The sequence below is a fragment of the Anarrhichthys ocellatus genome, unplaced genomic scaffold (assembly GCF_004355925.1).
Source record: "Anarrhichthys ocellatus isolate YVR2014 unplaced genomic scaffold, GSC_Weel_1.0 scaffold92, whole genome shotgun sequence".
Classification (NCBI taxonomy): domain Eukaryota; kingdom Metazoa; phylum Chordata; class Actinopteri; order Perciformes; family Anarhichadidae; genus Anarrhichthys; species Anarrhichthys ocellatus.
Window position 1 is genome coordinate 659,395 of NW_022280122.1, and position 25,439 is coordinate 684,833.

At 41.4% G+C, this 25,439-nt stretch overlaps 2 protein-coding genes across 3 annotated transcripts in view; both read left to right on the forward strand.

Moving 5' to 3' along the window:
* cntn2 (contactin 2) overlaps positions 1 to 15,459 on the forward strand; it is an 80,981-nt gene extending 65,522 nt beyond the window's left edge. For both annotated transcript variants that reach the window (XM_031875543.1, XM_031875544.1), the window contains exons 17-23: positions 165 to 235; positions 1,023 to 1,257; positions 2,770 to 2,885; positions 4,376 to 4,562; positions 6,540 to 6,652; positions 8,224 to 8,392; positions 12,087 to 15,459. In XM_031875543.1, the coding sequence (XP_031731403.1) occupies positions 165 to 235; positions 1,023 to 1,257; positions 2,770 to 2,885; positions 4,376 to 4,562; positions 6,540 to 6,652; positions 8,224 to 8,392; positions 12,087 to 12,196 (1,001 nt within the window). In that variant the 3' untranslated portion in view covers positions 12,197 to 15,459. The remainder of the gene's footprint in view (positions 1 to 164; positions 236 to 1,022; positions 1,258 to 2,769; positions 2,886 to 4,375; positions 4,563 to 6,539; positions 6,653 to 8,223; positions 8,393 to 12,086) is intronic.
* Positions 15,460 to 18,514: 3,055 nt separating this feature from the next.
* chia.1 (chitinase, acidic.1) lies at positions 18,515 to 25,046 on the forward strand. The gene is made up of 11 exons (XM_031875583.1): positions 18,515 to 18,534; positions 18,645 to 18,718; positions 18,829 to 19,033; positions 20,336 to 20,392; positions 20,512 to 20,677; positions 21,655 to 21,779; positions 22,345 to 22,468; positions 22,934 to 23,116; positions 23,938 to 24,054; positions 24,259 to 24,385; positions 24,838 to 25,046. Exons 1-11 carry the CDS (start codon positions 18,515 to 18,517, stop codon positions 25,044 to 25,046), a joined length of 1,407 nt encoding a protein of 468 aa, XP_031731443.1.
* Positions 25,047 to 25,439: the final 393 nt, after the last annotated feature.

Genomic DNA, 25,439 nt, shown 5'->3' on the forward strand with positions numbered 1-25,439 from the left:
TTGTGTGTCTGCCAATTAAACAAATAATGCTGTGAGATGAAAACAGATTCAGGATGTGGGTGAGGGAACTGAAAGCATAATGTTGTTTCATACTTTCCACTGATCCACTGATAATGTGGATTATATCATGTATATCGTCTTGTGTCTGTATATTTGGACCTCAGCTCCCACTGTGGCCCCCAGTGGTCTTGGAGGAGGAGGAGGAGACTGCAACGAACTCATTGTGACCTGGACGGTGAGTGGATGTATATTGTACACATTCCCCTTTATTATGTTAAAAAGCTGTCATTCACCTAAAGTGGAACTTAAAGTATTACACTTCCGTTAGACTGCTGGTCTTGCACAATAATGGCCAAACGTGAAGCAGCAGAGGCATCCTGACTTCCTGTCCCTATATGGATCAAAGTCCCTGAATCCTACACTTCCTAATATGCAACTGTCTGTTTAAATTACTCACTCAAGTAATCTACATGTTGAACCTTCATGTGATTATAGCACCACTGCGTGTTTTATATACAACTAATGTTTCATATACATTACAATATACCACTATTCCACTCGAAATGCCCAAAGACAGAAATGTTCTAATTCTACACATACTGTAGGATCATCATATGATACCTGCAGGGCTATGGACGTAAAGGATAGGTTCTCAGTTCACAAATGCATTTTTTTTTAAAGAATGAGACCCGTGGAGTTATCCCCAGGTGCATTACAGTAGGACGTGTTCTCCCAGTGACCAGTATGAACAGAAATAATCAGTGTCCAGCTGACTATCGTCTTACGACAGAGTGTGAACCTATCCTTAGAGGAAAGGGAGATACCTCATTTGCTTGCTGATGTTGCAGTGGGACAGCCCTAAGAGTTCACACACACACACACACACACACACACACACACACACACACACACACACACACACACACAGAGGGAAGTTGTGTCAGATGTCTGTTGGAACATTGGGATTGGGCCCATTTGTCTGTGTAGAGGGCCACATCTTGATTCTCTGCTGAACCTTCCAGCCCATGGCCAGAGAGTACCAGAATGGTGATGGCTTTGGCTACGTCCTGGCATTCAGGAAGAAGGACACACAATCTTGGACGGTGGTGCGTGTCCCTCACGTGGAGTCGTCCCGATACGTTTACTACAACGACAGCGTGACGCCGTACAGTCCCTTCGAGGTGAAGATCAAAGCTTACAACCGGCAAGGAGAAGGTCCGTTCAGCCAGATCGCTGGGGTCTACTCTGCAGAGGAGGGTGAGTTCACCACCAGGTTCATAGTGCTACACCTCCAGTAAACACTGTGTTACAAAGCTTATTTTCAAGATAACATTTACAATCAACATCATTATCATAATGATTATTGACTATTGGGTTTATTTTACAACAAAAGGTAAAGTGTCAAATAAATGATTGCAGCAGTCGGCTACAAAACAAAACACAATTCACAAAATATACAAAGAATTGTGCTCGAATGTGGCATCCTTGCAGTCAACCAGCCTTTTGTAAATATATAGATAAATAATGTAAAATACAATCAGATATTTTGCATTACTGCCCAGCAGTTTTCTTTTTTTATTAAACCAAGAAAACATGTAATCCAAACAGAAGGACAACAGACAATACCATTATGATGACATGTAAGGAGGCTTTTAAACAGGAAGCCTCAAGGAGAGTTAACCATAAATATAGCCAATCACAAGAGCATTGTTGTTCTTGCCTGGCTCAAGGGCACCTCGGCAGTGCCCAGGAGGTGAAGGAATGCCAGGCCTCGACTGTAGCAGCCTTGCTGTCATACATTCATGGTTCACTGTGTTCAGTAGATCACTTCAGTATGATGGCATACACCAAGGGAAGCCATGAATCCAGGAGAAAACACTCTCCGTTGTATCAACTTCAGACTCGTATCAGGACTATCTAAGAAGACAGAGACAAGGATTGGGTAGACATCTTCAGTTAGATCTGCTAAAACTTTAACAACATGACTCTGAAAACAGTCAGAACATGAGAAGAAATAGTCCTGAAGAGTTCGTTGTAAAAGTGTCACTGGGTTGCAGCTTCATCTGTGCACAGTGTGCTCTATGGATGACTTTGTTATTAATGAGTAGGTGTGCCATGTTTTAGCTGTTATATTATAGTCACACCACATAACACCCTGATCTGTATCCTCGCTGAATCCTGTAACTCCCAGTATGATAATAATAATAATAATAATGATATAACTGGAGGAGACTTTACAAGTCTTTCCATTAGTTGTTGTAGACCACAGAGATAGAACACTGAGACGGGCTTCATCCAACCTAACATTGGGTGATTCCAGGGCACTCCATGAGCTCTGTTTAGATAAACAGGATCAGAGGATGCTGGTAGGACAAGCCTAGTTTCAAGATTCCGAAATAAGCACAGCCCAGCGTTGTCATGGAGATATTTCCCAACCTTTTTCTAACATCACTGTATTATTATGAGGTGTTTTACCTACTGTACCTTCTGGACAGACATTACAGTTTTATTTCTGTCAGAGATATATTATTGTGAATGGAGGCACATTAAGGGAATAATACTCAGCAGCATACAGTGGAAGCAGGCCAGCAGTGAGGGAAACATGTAAAGAAAGGTTTACCACAGGGTCACCTGCAGTATCTTCTTCCACCGCTAGAGGGCATCCTTTAGTAGATTGACCACAGTCAGCTCACTTGTGAGTTCACTGATTCATAGTTTGTACATCATGAAGTGCGCTGCACACACTGACCTCCTGACCTCTCCTCACAGAGCCAACAGTGGGACCGTCAAACATCAACGCCACGGCGCTGACCGCCTTTGAGATCCAGGTGTCCTGGGAGCCCGTCCAGCAGCTCAGCGCCAACGGCATCCTCAGAGGATATGAGGTGAAGCGCTGCATGGATACACATGTGGATGTTTGTCCAACCTGACCAGATAGCGGAAGAGAAAAGTGGTTCGGTAAAATTCAGAGGGGGTAAAGATGACCTGATTAAGTCATGAACAGACCAGTTTGTTTTACAAAGTACAGAGAAATGTGGGACATGCATTTATATTTCTACATATAGTCCAGGTCAATCAACAGTATCTTACTAAGCTACACAGCAGGGTGAGAACATGAATGAAATGTCTTCTTTCTCATGTGAATATTTGACATTCAAATAATAATATAAGAGAAGGTTTAAATTCACTTATTGTTACACTTAATTATCAGGAATATTTCTGCTCCCTTTAATGTGAAAACAGATGCATTTTGTCTCATGTCTCATCAGCTGGACCTGTGTCTGTTTTTTATCTGAGTAGTTTTTGTTGTAGGGAAGCCCAGGGGTACAGAACATTGACTTGTCAGCAGTGGTAATAAAATACAGCTCATATGTTTATTTTCTCAATAATCCCAGGACGAATGAAAGTATCACCTCAAGTCCATATCAGTCTCAGTCCATCTAGTCCTCTAAAATGACTAATGTCTTATAACATGTATCTAACAAATACACATACAAACCCAGGAGAACCCACTGAAAAGAAATCAGGAAAGAATTATAAATGTGATAATACCACATACATAAAGATGAGGGAGGAGAGGAAGAAACAAAATCACAATGCCAACTATTTCCTTTCTTTATGTTGTATCCATTTTGACCAATATTTACAACATGCATTGATACAACGCGAATCATTTGGCGAAAAGACGTTAGGAAATTATAATACATTTGATCATACTTGTAAACCACATACTCAGGTTAAAGGTTCAGTTGGTAACATAAAAATATTAAAAATAACTTTTGTATCATATTTGCTCAGACTGTCACTATATCCTTACAGTAGTACATGAGTCACATAATCCGTTCAGGCTCCCCACAGCATACGTGAATCGTGGTTCCTTGTCCCTGTGTCTGTTTTCAGTTTATTTCTGAATAAATTATTTTATTCAGCTACAGTGTTTTTGAGGTGGCAAAAGAAAAAACAAGCTTAAACCTTGGTCTTTTAGTTTTAGACATGGCTGTACTGGTCTAGAACCAGTTCATTGATACGCAGCCCTCTGACCTGCTGTTAAAGTTTTAATCTTTTTATTAGCTGATCTCAGCCCACGAGCTGCCATAATTCAAGCTCACTTCATAAACTTTGATTCTTCAGGATCATAAAAAATGTATCACTTAAAAGTATTGGGAATTGCTGATGTAAAGTTGAAATAATGACTTTCTTTTTCTCTTGTTAAAGATGGATGACCTCATTAGATAGCCACCACAAACACTAGATAACATATTTACATGTTTAGTGCATCTGCTGCTGTGACTTTATTTTAAAACCATACTAATGAGAAGCAGTGTCTCAGGTTATGTGTGTAAATGTGTTTTTTGGCGTCCCTGTGTGTCTTCAGATCCGGTACTGGCGGCAGCACGAGCGCGAAGCGGCAGCAGACCGAGTGCGGACAGCGGGACTGGAAGCAACAGCCAGAGTGACCGGACTGAGACCCAGCACTCGGTACCACGTCGCCGTTCTGGCGTACAACAGCGCCGGCACCGGGCCGCCCTCGCCGCGCACCACCGTCACCACCAGGAAACCACGTACGGCTGCAGTACCCGACACATGCATACACCGCCACATGTGTGGAAACCGCTCACTAAGCAAAAAACAAGTCAAGCTGTGGGGTCACAAAGAGGGACAGATTCACAGAATATTAATTGCTTTGCTTTTAGTTTGAAATTATCCTCACGCAACAATGAGAGCATGATCATTTGAGATAATAAGTATCCAACAGGAAGAGCCCATATCAGTTTAGTAAGGCTGCTTTCAATCTTAATCAAGCCATACTGAGACTGCTTTAAAAGTGGCTGCACATGTGGCTGCACATGTTTTTAGCTCAAATTCAAAAGCGAATCCACTGTTGAATCCGTCTGCTGATCGTCATCTGTTAGGACCAAATGAACCGAACCAGAGGTGTGAGAGTGCACTTAATAAAAAGGCTCTTGGAGCACAGATAGAGTTGCATAAATACACCCAGACACACCCAGGAGTCATCTTCTCAGGCATCAAAGATCCTGTGACTAACACATCCAGGTTAAATGAGCCATGTAGCCTCCTCCGCCTCTCCTCCTGGCAGAAATGGATGATCCCTCTCAGCTGCAGCAGCAGCGAGTGGCTACTCTCAGTACTCAGGAAGTAGAGTAGGTGCTCGGTACGTCCTGGGTCTGTGGCTGTAAACATATTCAAATGGATGATTAGACATGATCCCTGTTGCAGAGCAACATTCACTCCTCTGCCTGGAGCCACGTCAGCTGGTACACCTACACCTGTCAAAACAGACCCCACTTATCTCTAGACCACATTATTTTTACTTCAAATCAAATGTATCCATGTACTTTGCCTAGCGCATAATATAGCATTTAATAATGGCTTGCTCAAACCTTGTACAGGCGACATGAATCAATAAATGTAGACACACACATACAGTATATTGATATACTGTACTTACATGAAATATAGATGAATAAATACATAAACAAGCTAATGTTCTGGTAAATACACAAGTGATAATGTAAGTGATTAAGAGATTAATGGATACCTCTAAGTGTGTCACAGTGAATGTATTTACAGGCATTTTAAATAAAGTTTATATTATATATTAAAGGTGCAATGTGTTATGTCTGTTCATATGTTCCAAATAAATATGGGGCAGCATTTCACCGGGCAAGAAACTCTGACAGACGGTCAAAAAACCACTGCTGTCTGATACTCGTCACATGTGGTGTCGGCCTATAGTTTATGATAGCCAGTTATGTGTTGACTGTGTCACTAAAGGGGGGCTGTACGGTCTGTGACCCGCCACCAGGAGACTACTTTGTCGGGAAGAGAGCAGTCGGCAGCTCTGGGAGACAAACCTTTAGTTGGCGGCTGTATAGTAACTCCAATTGAGCCGCCGCAAACCCCTGAGTTCTGTGTCTTACCTCTCTAACTTCAGCAACAATAAGCTTACTGATCCGTTGGGTTGTCAGGGCAGTCCCCTGGGATCAGACCCCCAGAGGTGGGGTCTGATCCCAGGCTGAATTTGAGTTGCTACAGCTAACCGCTAACTGAAGGTCTGTCTCCTGGCGAAGTAGTTTCCTGGACGAAAAGAGGGCAAAACGAAAACGTAAGTTGTTTTCTCGTTTCTGCCTGTTTGGATTTAAACCAATAAACAAACAATCAGAGCATACATGTTGGACTGAGGACAGACTGGACGCTACAGGATGGTACATGATGGTATTACAAGACAGGACTCATCTTTTTATGTTTTGAACTCAAATGGCCAAAACTTACACATTGCACCTTTTAAAGTGCTGCTGCAGTGATTTAGCGCTGCACTTCCACAAGGTGGTGAGACACAAATATGAAGTAGAATTGCAGAGATACCTAGTTTTTATAGTTCCCATAGTTTACAAGATCAAGGTCAGACCTTAACTTTTTCTTCTTCTTTTGAACGTTTGTTTTTTTTATTCCACACCCAAAATCACATTTTCTTTCTTTTTCTATACATTTTCAACATGTTTGTGTTTCCATTACAGCTCCTAATCGTCGTCCGGGCAACGTGTCATGGAAGGCTGATGGCTCATCTGTAACGGTGAGGTGGGATCACGTGAAGGCCATGCACAATGAGTCAGCAGTGCTGGGCTACAAAGTGAGTGTTGTCTGACTAGAAGTGTGTGCATGTCTGTGTTTGTCTTCATGTAACATAAAAGACGGCACTCTCTAAAAGGGTTCTCCCAGGTAGTAGTTTTCTAAAGCGTGGACTTAAGGCAATGACACTTAATAAACTCTGGTCAGACTGTAGTGACAACAGTGAAGACTTGAGAGGCAGCAATGAGACGTCACATCCTTAAAACGTGACATGAGACTTGTGTGCTAAAATATTCAGGTCTTACAGTTTCACTTGGTAAAAATGTGGAACAATAAATCATTATAAAGTCAGTACCAAGCAAGACTGGCCTAACTGCACACCTTGAATGTTAACATATTAGTCCTAATAGGACTCGGCCTCGGCTATGTAAAAATCACTAATTGCACAGGAATTAGTTAAGTAAACTGTTGAGATCAAGAGGCAAACTCCGGGTCTGAAAAGTGAAGCCATTGCTAAAGTGTTTTGAACCTGCATTTTCTCTAGTGTCCACCAGGGGGCAACTCCTCTGGTTGTATAGAAGTCTATGAGAAAATGACTCTACTTCTCTCTTGATTTATTACCTCAGTAAACATTGTAAACATGAGTTTATGGTCTCAATCTCTAGTTTCAAGTCTTCTTCAATACAGCATGATGTTCATTTAGTAAATGATGGTTCATTTAGAGTCAAAAAGACCATAAAGCAGAGGATGCTTTAGGGCGGGGCTACATGGTGATTGACAGGTCGCTACCGCGGCATTGTCCAGTTTAGGAGTTGTCCGTGTTTTCGTCTTACAACTTTAAGTCTTTTACAGTGTTTTCAGTTCATTACAGTTACTTGTAGCGTGCGGTTGTACTTAGCTCCACTCTCTCGTGTCACATGGTTGCAAAAAAACAAGATGGCAAAAAATGATGGTTCGTATGCTGTGTTGCTTTAACATCTAGCATTCAGACACTTACAAGACTTGCAGTTTGACTTGTTATGTTCTTATGACGATGTGTAGGGTGACATGGTCCCAGACTACTTCAAGATAGAAATGCAGCGATCGATTGGCTTCCCATTGAAGTGTCTATGACACTCGCATGCTCAAAACAACTGTCAGACCAAAAAACAGCATAAATCAGAGTGAAGATCTATAGAGGGCTCTGCGTAGCCTGATGTTACATTATTAACAATGAACACACAACTTTAGCTGTCAACTTCATGTGATGATCATGTTAAGAGGCTTAATAATAACCATCCTCATGTAATTCGGCATGAGTACACACACGCTGCCTGATGTTTTGTCCAATCACAATGCGTGTAATCTGCTCTACATGTGCGATATGAGAAGCAATAAAGAGGCAGTACAAGATAATCAAAGATCATGTTGATGAGCCTTGTACCAGCTCATGCATGACCATCAAAAGATAACAGCTGTAACAATGATCCTTTGATTCCAACACAAGCTGTTTTAGTTGCAGTGCACAAATCACAGAACAACACTGTCAGCAGCTTTGTGAATTCTGAACTGATGAAAAGTATAAAAATGCACTTTGTGTCGTAACGATGAGGTCTGAACTTAAATCTGGACCTGCTGTGTTCTGTGTGTCAGGTTCTGTACAAACACGAGGGCCAGAACTCTCTGAAGGTTCTGGACAAGACCAAGACATCCATGAGCCTGCCGCTGCCAAAAGACAACGGCTACGTGGTGTTGGAGATCCGGTCCTGGGGAGAAGGAGGGGACGGGCCAGCACACGAGATTATCGTGTCCCGGGACTCAGGTGAGGAACTGAGAAGCACACACTGAATCTTCCTCTGAGAGACGGGGATGTTTTGGTGGAATAAGCAGAGTACAATAGACATTGATGAACAAATGAAATGAACACAAAGCGTATGTTTGTTATTAATAGCTGGTGTGCCAGTATCATGTGGAGGACAATTCTCGTGGACGTTGTTAAGATATTTAAGATACTAGTCTGCTGTGATTGTTTAAATGTTCATGAAGTGGTCAGCACTTAAACACTTTCACATTTGCAAGACAAAGACCATGGCCCTATAATGACTGAGCCAGTCAGTGATTCAACCCATGGATGTTCATGGTCACACTGTATATCATAAACGTATGATTTTATCTGCAGTCCAGCAGCTTGTTAATGACTGCTGGTCAACACGTCAGATTTCAGAAAAGGAAAAACATGTCAATAAGATCAACAATATTGTGAATTTGGCTGATTAAAACACAGTATAGGTGATGACAGAGAGTAGGAGGGGTCAAACATGCACGCTGTGCTTGCTATCTGTGCGTACGGGTCCATCAGGTTTGCATGGATTTCCACATATGACCCCTGAGGGCTCCGGAATGAACAAAAGAACAGAAAAGACAAATGTATTACATAATTACACGATTATGTATAGATTTCTGGGTTTTATGTTCAAATATTGATGAATGTTGTCACAACTCCATAGTTGAATGACATCTAATAAGATGGTGCTCTGCCGGAAACCGGTGGATTGCTCCCTCCAGGTGGGGACGGAGTGCCTACCTCAAGCGAAGGAGTTCAAGTATCTCGGGGTCTTGTTCACGAGTGAGTGAAAGATGGAGCGGGAGATCGACAGACGGATCGGTGCGGCTGCAGCAGTAAAGCAGGCGCTGCACCGGACCGTCTTGGTGAAGAGGGAGCTGAGCCGGAAGGCAAAGCTCTCAATTTACCACTCGGTCTACGTTCCTACCCTCACTTATGGTCACGAACTCTGGGTCGTGACCGAAAGGACAAGGTCGCGGCTACAAGCGGCCGAAATGAGCTTCCTCCGTAGGGTGGGTAAGGAGCTCGGTCATCAGGAGGGAGCTTGGAGTCGAGCCGCTACTCCTTCGCGTCGAAAGGAGTCAGCTGAGGTGGTTCGGGCATCTAATTAGGATGCCTCCTGGAGCCTCCCACTGGAGGTTTTCCAGGCACGTCCAACTGGGAAGAGACCCCGGGGAAGACCCAGAACACGCTGGAGGGATTACATCTCCCAGCTGGCCTGGGAACGCCTCGGGATCCCCCAGAATGAGCTGGAACATGTTGCCGGTGAGAGGGAAGTCTGGGTCAGCCTGCTTGGCCTGTTGCCACCGCGACCCGACCCCGGATAAGCGGAGGAAAATGGATGGATGGATGGATCTAATAAGACTGTTAGTAATAGGTTATAGGCGGTGCTCTTAAAGGAAGTAACCCCTCCTCAGAGACGTCCAAGGCCGTGTCTTCTGATCTTATTGATAGGAACATTAGGATATCTATTATGTTGATCATAAACATGTCAGCAGTATCTAAAACAAATATGGGAGAGTGAGAGTTTATATGGTTGGACATTTAAGGTACTTTGGTTATAAAGGTACGGTCAAGAGGACCAAATGAGGCTTTTGATAACTTATTTTGTGAAATATTCACTTTTTTCAACAGAACACCTTTTTTAAATGTTGTACAACAACTTAAACCCTTTAACCTAAATCAAACAGTTCAATATTGGCAACATTTTGATTTAAACTACCTCACCAGACATTTGATGTGACCTTACTTGACTCTTGTTGATCTTTAGTGCTACAGATGCATATCGGTGGGTACCAAACATGATGAGATAGATTTTAAAATATGTCCAGTCATAAATGTTTCTTCAGCAAGTTAAAATTGACCAATAGCAAACATTGGCCGACTTCCAGACGCTAACACAGCCAATTTTCCTTTGAATTTTGGATTGTTGCAGAAAGTTAGCTCTGTGGGGAACACAAGTTTTCGATGCTTAAACGTTTTGTTCAGCAAAAAAGGCTGAAGGCGGACTATTGGGCATGACCACGTTTTGTAGCCTCATTTAGCCACTTGTTAGCAACCACTTTTTTAAGTCACTTGAAATTCACTGGAGGGGTATTTTATAATGTAGAAGAGAGCTCATAAATGACTTCAGCTTGTGTTAACCACAGACCTTATTTCAGGCATCTAACCAAAAACTCTATTTTTAAAAACCTATTGACTTCAAGACAAGGGGATCGGATAAATTCTAACTCATTTCCGGCACCCATTATATGACTAGACTTGTACACACCTGATAGAGAAAATAAGTGTGCGAAGAGAAATCGACGCCATATACATCCTGCAGAATGAGCTGCTATTCCAGCACTGGCAACAGCAGCCTCCACTGCAAAGCAACCTTACATCTTATACTATAGGGGGATTTCAGAGATGAAGAGAAAATGCACCTTATTAGCTTTTACTAACCACAGTCAAAGGCTCACAGTTAGCAGTAAGGCTAAACTATTAGCAACATCTCTCTAATAGTTTAGCCTATCGGCAGCATTTCTCTCCATCTCTCTAATAGTTTAGCCTATCGGCAACATTTCTCTCCATCTCTCTAATAGTTTAGCCTATCGGCAACATTTCTCTCCTTCTCTCTAATAGTTTTGTCACAAATTCCCCTTCATATTAGTTTGTTTTCATCCTGTCTGCTTGTTTTACTAACTCTCCTGTCATTTCAGATTCTACCACTCACACCTGATCATCTCTCATTCCCCTCACCTGGTCCTCCACACCCATCTCACCTGCAGCCCATTCCCTCATTAGCCCTCACTATTTAGGTCCCCTCACTTGCACTTCCCTCCCAGATTGTCTTGTGTGTTTTTGCCAAGTTCTCCAGCATACCTTTATATTGTTCATGATCTGCCTGTTCCGACCCTGTCTGCCTGTTTTCGACCTTGGATTTTTGCCTGCCCCTTATTGGATTTGTTCGCCTGTTTGCCCGACCTCCCGGTTTTGACCCTGCCTGAACTCTAGTAAAATAACTGAACTTGTATCTTGTCTCCGAGTTGTGCTTTTGGGTTCTAGTATCTGTAATCCTTACAAGTTTAGCCTATTAGCAACATTCCTCTCCATCTCTCTAATAGTTTGGCCTATCGGCAACATTCCTCTCCATCTCTCTAATAGTTAACATTTCTCTCCATCTCTCTAATAGGTTAGCCTTATGCATTAGCTGCGAGCTCACCGCTGCGATGCAGCAGCCGTGATGGCTAACTAGTATTAGCAGAAGGCTAAGCTAAACTTTTGACTACATTTTCTCTCCATCTCTGAAACGTTTCCCCAATAGTATAGCTTGCTATTCTTGAATCAGTTTTTCCTCTCAAACACGTGATAAAGTTGATAAAGTTTGATTTACAGCTGATGATGATTTCCCATGTGTAACTTTAGCCCACTACTCTGAGGTGATTCGTGTTTGCATCCAGTCTTTGCTTTGTTTTGCTTACAGCCAACACTGTGATGTAATCGTGATGTCAGCATGAAAAGGGTCTATTGAGTTTCGAACACCGGCCCTATTAACGTTCAGTATTAACTGGGACACATTTGAACCTGTTAGTTTACTGATTAAGAGTATGAAATGCTGGAAATATTCATGTTACATTCACAAATGTCACATCATGTTAAATTGACTTGTTGCATACTGTCTCTCACACAGGAACTGGTATGATGGTGCAGAACGAGGCCTCCTCCGCACTGTCCAGTCAACCTCTCCACCTCCTCACCGGCTTGCTTCTACTCCCTCTTGTGTCATTGGCCGGCCTGTGATCTCAGCCGATCTGTGGACTTTTTGCTTTGAATGGCTTGAAGCTAAAGCTGTCCTGTGTCTCAGCCTGTGTTTGGGGTTGGGGTGGGTTCAGGTGGTCGGGGAAGATTGTAGCACTGCAGGGATTGAACGGGTGGGTGAGGAAGGAGGGGTTTCAGTTTTCATTTAAAAAAATAAAAATAACAACAAAGAGGGTCTTTTTTTAAGCTGGATGGATTGAAAGGGTTGAGGGAGCAGGGAATCCCTGTCTGGTTGTGTATTTATGTACCAGTGTCAGTGAAACCATGCCTTACCGGGACCATCACATATGTGGCTGACGCGTCTCATACACTCGTCCTCCAAACTGTAGCTGGCGAGACACAGACTTCAGGTGTATATTTTTCATAGAATAAATGATGTGTATAACTTGTATACATACAGTGCAGTCTTACATGTGATGGGTGTCTGCCTGTTCTGTCCACTCTGAGAGCAACTTGACTGATAAGTGTCTGTTTTCTGAATGGTTGTGGGTGCTGTAAAGAGCTGTAAAGGTCTGCAACTACAATATTAAGCTCCTCGTGCATTTTTCACTGCTTGGTAAGTACGTCATAATGGACCCTTCGCTAAGTCCTGTCCCTCAACCACAGTTTAGCCAATCATAACATAGCTTTAGCTAGCAGCTCTAACAGTTATCTGTCTCTGCTCCACAGACTCATCGGTGGTTTCAGATGTTCTTCATGTTCAGGCTGCTTTAGTGGATTTGGAGCTCGTCGTGGTGAAAGGTGTAATAGTGATACTTTTTACCCAGAGAGGTTGTAAGAGAAACAGATGGAAAACAGATGGAGCTAACATTAGCCGAGTACGTTAGCGCATCTTTAACTAGCGTTAGCACTCATATGCTATGCTAGCTGCTGAAGGTAATGTATACACATGCTGCTTTAGCTTTTTAAATGATTGTAACAGTGAATAAATATCTACCCCGCTTTACAGGAACAGAGTTGTTCCTTCATTTCATTGTCTTCTGTCTCCATCAGCAGGTGATGTGATGGTTCACTTTTACACTTTTTTTACTGGCTGCTGGATATTTCCTTCAAATGCAGATTCTCTCTGAAATCACTTTAGGTTTTTATAAAGATGAACAAATCCTTCAAGGGTGTGCAGTTAGAGACAGGGTGGGCTCCATGGTGGCTCGGACAGCTTAGCGTAGCAGCAGGGGGCGGTGCTTAGCAAAGGGTCAATTGTAAAGTGCCTGTTCCCCAAATTGTGAAAAACATGGAATTTCATAATGCAGCTTATCATGTACACTTCAAATTCTGTACACTGTTAACATGAAAGTCATCATTGTCCATGTAAGCATTTGTGTCAGGATACAACATTGCCTTGTTTTTCCACAACTCCCCTAAAAAGCAGCACCCCATTGTTGAACTTATGTCTTGTTGCTCATAGCGTGAACACAGAGTCAGTCACTCATTGAAGCACTGAAGAACTTTTTATCATGGATTTTCAGCTCCTGCTAATGTCTTTATGCTTACTTGTGTTTTGTCTTAGCTGTAATTATGGAAAGCTACATAAAAACGTCACCGGTCCAAATGAATGTTTACATTTTATATTTCTTATGTCTCATTTTGGGGTTTGTCAAATTGGATGAATGAAAGGAGTATTTCATTATTTGCTCACATTTTGTTGTGCCTGCACTGTTTGAAACAATGTAAAAACGCCTCTGTTCAGTGTTAATCGTGTTTATTGCAGCTGCTTTTATGCTGGTAGGTTATTAACATGAAACAGATTAGCCACCGCTAGAGATGAAAGAGTTATCAGAGAATATAGTTATAGTTATAAGAGTTAACAGTGTCATATATCGTTCTCATTGTAATCCTGTCAGCATCTATCAGCTCTTATGTAACATGTCCGGTTCACTGCAGTTTACAGGAAGGATGTGACCTCTAGTGTGCGCATTCAGTCTGTCACTCATTCCTCACAGTTCTTCTGTCCTGGTCAGGTCTGGTCAGCATTGTTCTCTGTTATAACAGCCATGTTTTAGTTCCCACTATATCAGGCTATCTCAAATCTTAACAACATACAGCATGAAGGTTCAGTCTTGGCCCTAGAAACAGTCTTAGGGAGAGTTGAAAGCTCTGGAAAAACTAGTAACTGTTTCAGGTCAACTGCTCCAAAGCCAAAGCATCAGGAGTTGGTGAATCACAGTAGAAACCACAGGATCTATCCTGAAGATACAGATTCAGCAGTTTGTTCTGTGCTCTGTATGGATAGGTTATTCTTACACTCACTCAAGAAGACGAAATAAATGTTTTCAAAATGACAGAATCATTGTGTGAACAAGCTTGTGAGTTTAATTGGTGATCCAAAGGAACTCACAAGCCTAAATATTTCAATGGTTCGGACAACCAAAACCTTTTTGTGTTACTTTAGTTTTACTTGTTTTGCCTTCATGAATGATGACTAAGGATGAATACTTGATTGATGTTCTCTATTTTGTCAGGAAATGTAACTCTTCATGACATGCTTTATACTTTTTCTCTTACAATATCATTTCATTTACATTAGTTTGGGTAAAAGAAAAACCAATATATTAGGCAAACTAGGAAAGATCATTTTGTATGAAATGATTTTGTATGTATCAAAGTTTTAAGACCCTGTAGGAAAAACCCCAACAACCCAAATTGCTGGTTAAAGGAATGTCCAATCCCTTACCCATCAACTACATGCCAAGGCCTGGTGATATAATAGGCAAAATATCACAAATGTCAAAACACGTACACCTAGAATAACACTTTATCTATTAGCTGTAGACAGTCATGATTATTAGTTTCATGATCTTGAACTGAGGTTTACATTTGGGTTCGACCAATATACGAGAAATCACCACCACTGTCTTTCACTCAGAAATGCTGAGCCTCACACACCTGCTTCATCTCTGCACTAGAGCAGAAGGTGGAGATGCTTTCAGAACCGTTGAATGATGTCCTGTTTATTGTGTTTTACTGTGTACAAAGTTTTTTCCCAATGCCTTTAGTATTCATTTAGGAGCCATACAGTCATGTCACCGTGTCTCTGAGCCCAGCTGCTGAATGTTCTGGCGGACTGACTGGTGTCATCACTCACTTAAGGTGGTAACAGCGAGTCTGTTTCCTATGGCTTGGCTGAATGCAGTGGATAATGCAGCCCTTGGGCTTTTTCATATTTGTGATTGAATGGAGATGTGAGGGAGGGGTGGGAGGGAGGGTGCTACTTGTAAATATGATTTCAAATAAACACTTTGGGATTGTATTTGCGTAACGTGTGTATTTATTACATTCGCAGTTGTGTCAATGGATTAACTTCCCATATATCCCATATCGCCCCCTGATGGACACTAGAGAGAATGCAAGTTTACCGCATTGGCATGCCGCCTGAAATTTCGTCTGGTTACATTTTGACCTTGGTTCTCTGAGTAAAAAGACTATCACTTTACTCCATTACATTTTTTAAAAATTTCAACAGGGTAAGATGCTCTATAGTTTACCTATAAAACACCTGTGCTGGCAAGATATCTTTGATTCTCAGGGAACCAAGTTTACTTGTCAGACATTCTCTATTTTATTGACATATGACATATACATACAAATGTAACGGTATGTAACAGGCAACTCTTTAAGATACAATTAAAGAGACAGTGAAGGCCATAAGCCCAGTTCACAAAAAACAACAACTACTAACACACCAACCAGGTCAAGGCCCCTGAGGTTGGTGTTGGAGGCAGAAGGGCTGCTGAGGTTAGACTGATCTAAGGAACAGAAAGCTTGCTATGGATCAAAGTGTGTTCAAAGGTCAGGGGATCGGCAAAGTTATTAGCTATCCTAATGTGAGGACCATACATTTCCACAGCAAATTTCCGAGTAGTTCCACACTACATATATATTCTAAGCAGGTTTTGACGATATTATGTGTGTTTACTCTAGAAAATTGACAAAATACATTGTACAAAAATGTTCAGTGAGAAAATAGGGTTAAATTAAATAGAACCGGGATTTTATTGACAGTGCCATCCTAATGTCACACCTCTGACTCAGTGGATGTAGACTGTGGGTATAAGTCTTCTTCTCCACTTCCACTATCTGTTTTGCAAAGGCAACATCCTGTGCTTAGTGCGCCCAAGAGCTTTTCTCAGCGATGATACAGCTCTATGCAGAAAGGCCTGGCTATGTGAGACCATCCTGTTACTGATGTTTGCATCAATTCCTGTTGGTGTCATTGGACCAATGATTAATGGTCCAACAGCTGTTTAAGAGGTTTAAAATGTGTAGATATAGAAAAGGAAAAGTTTGACAATGGAGCTAATTGAAAATCAACAAAATCTGATTTGATTGCACAAAGTATTCCAATAATCCCGTCCACATAGAGGGGTTGCCTCGGTCCAAACACTGAACAAAACCCAGATGATCATTACTCACTGATTCTTGCACATTGACCACACTTCACATCACCACAGGAGCTTTGATGTAGTAATAGAACTGATAGCGCATTTCCCAGCATGTCTAATTAGCCCAGTCTTAACAGGAAGTGGAGTTATTGTGCACGTCAGTGAGACACCCACCACCACCGGCCCTTATCAGCTGCACTTTGCTACCGACTATTAGTCATTAGTGAGTCAAATATAAATCTGACCTGACACCACCGAGCTGTAGACTCTGCTTCGCCTCCTCCTGAAGAAAGGTAATGAGATCATCGCCATCTTTGCATTTGTGTCGTATACAACTTGCATTTAGCTGCAAGTTGCTTCATGTGTTCAGGTGCAAACAATTACATCTTCTATTTTAAAAAAGGAGAAGAATGCTTACATTGTACAGCTATTATTAGCGGCTGTAGGCCGACAACTGAGAATTATTTTCATTATTGACTAACTTATGGAATAGTTTTGTTTAATAATCATTAAATTGTTTTGCATATGTTAAAGAATAGTGCTAAATGTCAATACATCTGTTTAAAGTGATGTCTTTATTTATTCTGTCTGAGAAAAAATGCTGTTTAATTACATATCTACAAAATATAGAAAACAAATGAGCAAAGATAAAGTTAACATAATAATTGTATCAGCAGTAGCTGAATGATATCTGCTTTTGTTGTTCATGTGTTTTACCATCATCTCATGTAGATGTTTTGTGATCATTCACAGGTTCACTGCTGAATCAGATTGGTTGGATCTTCAGAGAGCACAATGGGGGAACTCCTAACAGGTTACAGTAACCAGTTACACATTTCATGAGTTTAATTCCGTTTACCAGTTATGGACACACAAAGACACACACACATACATATACATATAAGATGCCAATAACTTTATACAGATATAGTTTACATTTTTCAAAAACTCCAGGAGAGACGTAGGAAGATCTCTTCTCTTTAATTCATTCACTCGCATTCATTCAGTCTATGTTACTTTGTTAAAATGTGTTATTATATTACATAACTATCTAATCAAGTCATATCCTAGATTGTAATCTAGCAGATATTTGATATTAAGTAATAAAATTGCTCTCAAATGAATAAAATTACATAATTACTGTTTAATTTGCACATTCATTAACCAAATAATTGAACTAATCGAATGTTGCCTCCAATATTAGTGTTTTAAAGAGGCTTTAGCGGGCTCAGTCTTAAAGCTAGTGAATGTATATATCATATGAAACTACTCGATCTAATGAACCCATTGGTAGCATGTCCTGCTAGCTTGTTCGGAAGGGGGCTAAATAACTGGAATAGCCATATTCACAGGGGTCCCTTGACCTCTCACCTCAAGATATGTGAATGAAAATGGGTTCTATGGTTCCCATGAGTCTCTCCTTTACAGACGAGCCCATTAATAATCACACGCAGTCTGGGGAGAAAAGAAGTGTTTTTCTAAAATGGTGCATTTAAATATTTTTGCATACGGTCCCTCAACAGTCTTGGAATTAAATAAATTGGGTTTGACTGGACAGCTGAGCCTCTTGTGGATCCAATGAGCTCAGTTGTATTCATGTGGGATGAAGTCAGTCCTCATAGTAGCCATTTCATTGTAGTGAGACTACTTTGTGGAACTTGACATCAATGTCACCTCTAGGATTAAATGGTCAAAAATGGTATCAACCCAAAAATTGCTGCAACAACTTATGAGACATAATAAAGCACGGGAATGGCCTCATATACTTCCATCATAAAGGGAATAGCCTCATATACCTCCATTATAATGTTGTAACACTTGAATAGGCACCTAACGAAAGCTGCATCAATCAAATGAGTCTTCATCATGTACGCCACTTCTGTTTCTCCAGATCACCTGTCCCCCACAAAATAGAGCAACAATGGTCTATGTGGTCCTCTGGTTTGGTTGTTTCGCAGCAACTTTAATTTTAGTTGCTTGTTTCATTCTATTTTTCCTTCCTTGGACGTGTATGTATACATTCTATATATCACATGGCTATAATGCCAAAGTCTCACATCTTCTCTCCTTCTGTTTTCTCTGTTTGTTTTTGTAGCTCTGGGCGTTCTGCTTGTTTTGCACATTGGTAAGCATAAGTTTTGTACAGACATTGACTTTTCCTCACACCGTCATGATCAAAGTGTCAGAACAAACACAGGTAAGTCTCATTGCTGTTATCCCACTGTCGTCCCTCAGCCTCATCCAATAGACTAGTGTGCCACATGACCAACTGGGCCCAGTACAGGCCCAGCAGTGCCAAATTCACCCCGGACAACATTGACCCCTTCCTGTGCACACACGTCATCTACGCTCTGTCCACCATCAACAGCTTCAACCAGATCATCCCCATCGAGTGGAATGATGAGCAGCAGTACAGCAGGCTCAACAACCTCAAGAATGTGTGAGTGAACGTGTCTTTAATATCCATTTTCAAGCCAAAACAAGACCTACATTACATTTCCTCCCACAGATGGTCTCCTGTCTGGGTTTTAGACCCAGAACCATTCTCAGCCTGGAATCCTGTTTTAAGTACCAACATTTTACACATTAGAAACATATTGAGTCGTCAGGTAAAACCATGTTCTATTTTAAAAAGCAAGATAGTATATACATTTCCAACCTCATTAACACATTTTCATAATAAAAGTATATTAAAGAAAAACCTCATGAGACTCCTTCTGCTTAATAGTTTTCTCAAATTCAGAGCTAATTTAGTCACGGTCGTTTAAACCGTCATGAGTCCAAGGCTAACATTAGTATTGCTCCATCTCTTCAGTTGACAGACTGCGTCTGTGATTGTATCTAATGAGGATAAATGACCATATCAGTGATGTCTGTTTATGAATAAAGGGCCAATACAAACTCAGTAAAAGTCAATGTATTGATCACATGACACAACGCAGTAGATCAAATTGATAAATCGGCGTGAATCAAAGAAACACCTCCTTCCTCGTGGACTTCCTCATTCTATGATAAGACTTAACAGACAAACGTAATCCTGGAGGAAATATGTTTCCCCCGAAACGTACTTGACAAGGCAGTTCTGTTGTTTGGAAAGACCAGAAACGTTCTTATTTCTTATAATAAAAGTGAGTACTTATAGCTATATAGTGTGTACCGATGAATGAACTGGATAAACAATACACCCATGGGGTTGTGTGTAGGGAGGACGGGATGTACAGTACCTTGCTGAAGTATTCACCGCCTTGGTTTTTTTCCTATTTTGTTGCTTAACAACCTGGAATTAAAATTGATTTATTTTTGATTTGATGTAATGGATAGCCACTAGGTAATTCATTTGAGTTCATCGAAAGGCATGTCGGCGACTCCAAACCAATAAATAGTAAGTACAGGCGAATGAGTGGAGATATGGTATGTGCTGAATATAATATGTAAAGTGTAAAATATGCCATTACTTACAGTTGAATATGGCCAGGGTAAAATTACAATCAGATTAAAAACATATGTGGAGGTAAGGTTTGTCAGAATCAGAAACAATCCCAAGTTCCTGTACAGCTCCCGAGATAGAAGTCTGCAACAGAGAACCATCATCGTAAGTCCTATCGTTTACAAATGAAACAAATCAGCAAGTGAGTTAAGTGGAGAAGTACAAAGCCATCAGTATAGGTTTAAGTGTAAACTTTGTGTTGTTTTTTGATGTGGTGATTACAGTTAAGATGTTGTTTGTCTCTCTCTCTATTAGTAATCCTGCTCTGAAGACTCTTCTGTCTGTCGGAGGAACAGTCAATGGATTGAGCCCGTGAGTTCCTCCATGTCCTTTACACCCATTCAACTGAGAGGTCAGACACCTCCCTCTGCCTCTGTATCACAACAATGGAGGTTGATTAAATGGAGATCTGTCTTTATACATCCCACCAGATTCATCGCCGTGGTCGGCAGGCCCGAGGGCCGCGCAGCCTTCATCAGGTCGGCCATCAGTTACCTCCGCACCCATAACTTTGACGGGCTGAACTTGGCCTGGGAATATCCTGGACACAATGGCAGCCCACATCAGGACAAGGAGAGGTTCACTCTGCTGGTCACGGTTAGTCATACACTTACAGAAGACATGTCACGCTTATTTTCAGGTTCCTACTTGTATTTTGGGTTTCTACTAGAACATGTTTACATGCTTTGATGTTCATACCTGCTCAGATTGGTCAGTGTTCTCCGGTCATCAGCATCTGCGCCGTCTCCATCTTCACAGCGTCACTACAGTCGGGGACTCACTTATTGTGTTGATACACGGAGCTTAGCAGCACTTCTACCGCTGACTGTATCGTTGTGACATCACAAACCTCATGGAGGTCCTGACTGCTTGTTTAAAGGAACAGTTTCTGAATACAGACAGTGTACATTTCTCCGTTGATTAAGCCTTTTCAAACGTTCACAATATCTATATAGCATCTAGATATGCTTTATAATAAAAAAAACATCACTATCTACAATATGGGAACTTTAAGTATTACACAAATGAAAAGTTTGAGCTGATGGTGGAGCTAAATGACAAGTCAGGAACTCATCAAAGTGATAACAATAACCAACAATCCATTGATATGTCAATATCATGGCTGCGCTACGGGAAAAGTTATTGAGGTTCAGCAAAGTCAGACGGCTTCTTCCTCTGGAAAAACGGCATCTAATCCAATAGACCTCAACAAGCGGCCGACGGGTACTGCTGTCCATAGAGCCACGTCAGCAGCATGGCTACAATCATGGTACACATTGTGAACGTGTGTAGTCTCCCCTCTGGGCCAATCAGTAATAAATTAATCACTTTGTTTTTCCAGTAAGTATAATGTTACCTTTGAGCAAGACAACATTATTTTAAAATATAAATCCATTTAGTTACAGCTTTTGATACGAGGTGACAAACGATTAAAAAAAGACAAATCACACACTGAGTGACTGAACAAACAAAGTGCTGTGGGATGTCTCCATCAAAACCTGCGGTGTTGTAGTAGGAGATGGACAGAAACAATCAGATGTGGAGGACCTGAGCTCTTTTGGTTCATTCTACAGGAACTTTCCAAAGCCTTTGAGGACGACGCCAAGGACAACAGGAAGACTCAGCTGCTGCTGTCAGCCAACGTGGCTTCTTTCCTTCCCACCATCGACAGAGCCTACGAGGTCAATAAGATCGCAGAGTGAGTTTGATTTCAGTGGACTCAGTGTCTGTTTATGCTCAGAAGAGTGAGTATCTTTAGTTAGGTGGGAAGGAAGGTCACTTTAAAGCTGTTTCTCACCAGTGTGATAAGAAATGAGGTGCAGGAATTCAGAAAATTGGTATGGGAATGTTCTATTTTACTATGCGCACAGGGTCTGGTGCCAATTGTCTGCGTTGCCTTGTTCCATTTTTTTTCAAATATAAAAACGGTTTGCTATACCTTTCTCCCAGTCCTTAGTAGTTATCAGCTAACTAACCAGCTGTTGGCTGTAAACTTACTGCAACTTCTGCAAGTTTGCTGAAATCTAAGTTTGTCTGTTTATTTGTGTTTCCCTGCACGAATGTTCCGCAGGCGTTTGCTAGCTTTTTTTATATATATATATATATTTAAATTTCCGTGTACATTTTTTGGACGTAGATGCATGCTTGGTGTGAAACAGCTTTTACTGTTAAACTGAATGAATTGCATGTACTTTTTTACTACATCCTCCAACAATGGTGAAACTTCTCTGCTGATCTCAAATAAAACCGTTTAAAATCAACAGTTCCCTTGACTTCATCAATGTCATGACCTATGACTACCATGGACACTGGGAGGCGGCTACTGGACACAACAGCCCACTGTACCGCAGCCCTGTGGACTCCGGCTCACACATTCATCACAACATCGTAAGACACACACAAAGACACACACAAGACGGACTTCTGCAAGACACACTATTTGACAGTATGTTGTGTTAGTTTGAGTGTTTATTTAGTGTTTATTAATTGTCCAAAATGCAGTTTAAGAGGTTTTATCTCACTGATGAGAACGACGTTTAGCAGTGCTACGCTAAATATGGTTTTCAGAAAGCCTTTTCCACTTAAAGCTGCATTAACAGATTTTTTTCTATCCAGCATGTGGATGTAAGCCCCTCCCCTTTTGGCTATTATTTGGTCTCCACAAATTCCTTCGACAGAAATCTGTTTTCCTCACTGCTTGACCTATAAACCTGAACTATGAGCTGAAAGCTGCAGAATTTATTCACAGTTGGATCGACAATACAGGCAAACATTTTACATTCCAGGGAGGCATCTGATCCAATGTCAATAATACTAAGTTTTATGCTGTCATATTTATCTCCTTTTTGTTAGAACTCTTCCATCTCTCACTGGCTGGCTCTGGGAGCACCAGCCGAGAAGCTGCTGCTGGGTTTCCCAACCTACGGCCGAACCTACCGCCTTACCACCGGTGCTACCGGCCTGGGAGCACCATCTAACGGTCCCGCAGACGCTGGACCCTACACTCGCACTGCCGGCTTCTGGGCCTACTATGAGGTACTGCACAGTCATTGTTCAGCTGACTTTGAAAAGCCTAAATACAGAACACGATAGGTATTGTGGTTATTGCTGCTTCATGACTCAACATCAACATGACTTGTAGTCATCTACATTTGATCAAGAAGAACATGGTGCTAAACAACTGAGCACCTAAACACATCCAAAATTTGAAATAATAAAATCAATGTGGGCGAGTGTGAAGCATTTCAGGGGACCTATTTGCAGAAAGGGAATATAATATTCATAACTATGTTTTCATTATATGATTGTACAATCACCTATAATTCTCTATTTTGCCATAAGACTAGGAATCGTGTGTTTGTTAGCTTATAGGCCTTCTAATTGTACAGAGGGAGCAGGTCCTCCTGAGTCCTCCATGTTGCATGTAGCTCACCGTTTCTTCTTTCTTTTGACCACCACTCATACGAGGCTTTTCATCTGGGTTAGAATGTTGTCCAAGACCCAGTTCAGAGTCTGCATTTCTCCTTTTCAAGTATTTCTTCATCGCTGTTCTACTCATTTAATTCTACTGTCTTATTAAATGAAGTAAATCATTATTGCGCTACCTACTGCCACCTACTGGCATGGAAGAGTATTTCATTACTCAGCCAGCCACTCTATGGCAGGCTCAGACGCTCAACAATGGCAAATTATTTGCAGCAACTAAATTGCAATCTGCAACCCCCCCACTAGATGCCACTAAATCATAAACACTGTCCCTTTAAGTGATTCTATCAGTAAAGATGGTAGGAGTATCTCCATCTCAAAGCCCCATGTTCGTGTCTGATCTAACTCTGCTTATGTTTATGTGTTATCAGATCTGTGACTTCGGCTCCAGTGCTACTGCTGAATGGATCCCTGAACAGGAGGTTCCTTACGCCACCTATGGAAGTTCCTGGGTGGGCTATGATGACCAGCGCAGCTATTCTTCCAAGGTAACCAAGAGCTCCACTATTATACTATATATTATATGGTCATTATAATGACACTGGACAAATTACCACTCACGTGATCTGTGATCAAATGTTCTAGTAAGGTTGGTGGAGGAGAGCAGTTCCCCTTTTTTCCATTCTAGGTCTACTTGATATCCCTGTAGCTGCTGTGTGATCCTTTTTGTCTCTGATGCGCTCGTCCTGTAGGTCCAGTTTATGACTGCCAACAACCTGGGAGGTGCTCATGTGTGGACTCTGGACATGGATGACTTTGGTGGATACTTCTGCTCGGCTGGACCTTATCCTCTCGTCAACCACCTCAGGATCTCAATGGGTAAATACTGTAGCTCAGCTAACTTACAAAGCTGTCTCCACTCACTGTGATGTCTTTTCACTCGAAAGGATTTTATTGTTTGCAATAGTAATTCTTAACAGTTCATACTGAGCCAAGAGTACATTTGAAGTAAAGTCTCAAGAACTTTATACAGATTTTTTACCTATTACACATTACTTAAGTGAAACAAGTACCTTTTCTTAGTTATTAAGCCAACTGGCCAATCTTTAAGAAGGTTAACTAATTAGAATTTACAGTGTACTATTTTTATCTAATCTATTGATCGATCAATAGCCCAATCCCAGAACCCTGAAACAATCAAAATTGCCTTTCAAGTTTTTAATAAAAATTTGTATTTCAGTTTTGGTGTAGTTCTTAGTCGGTTGTCAGAGAAGCTTGGTTTAGCCTTTATTCCATTTATGACGTTTTTTTCTCCATGTGTGAATATGCAGGTTTCGGCCCAAAGCCCACCACCACCCCAGCCCCCACCACCACCAGGGACCCCATTGCAGAATTCTGCCGTGGCCGCCCCAATGGCCTGTATGTGAACGAAGCTGATAAGAACACCTACTTCCAGTGCTTCCAGGGAAACACGTACCTGCACCGCTGCCAGCCCAACCTCATCTACTTTGACTCCTGCAAGTGCTGCAACTGGCCCTGAGCCACAGACTGAACTACGAGCACACACCAAGTCTATGAATGTCCAACACAGTGAATTATGTCTGAGTGTCAGTGTGCGCTGATTAACCTTGTGGCGCTGGGCTACAACAGGAACCAAAACTAACCAATAAGAAAATTGCTCTTTGCAGCTAGCTCACGGCTTTCTTCAACAAATTAAACAAAATCTACTGACACGATGAATCATGTGACTGGTTTCCTTTTTATTCTTGTGAAGTTTTAATTGCATGATTCAATAAATGTTATACTGCTTCGCTACATTAATCCTTAGTTTGATTACTCCAGTGTAAAGTGAAAGTTACACATCCATGATCAGTGTCCACTCCACAATTACACACGCCACTGTATTATATTCTTCTATATGTCTCTCCATAGA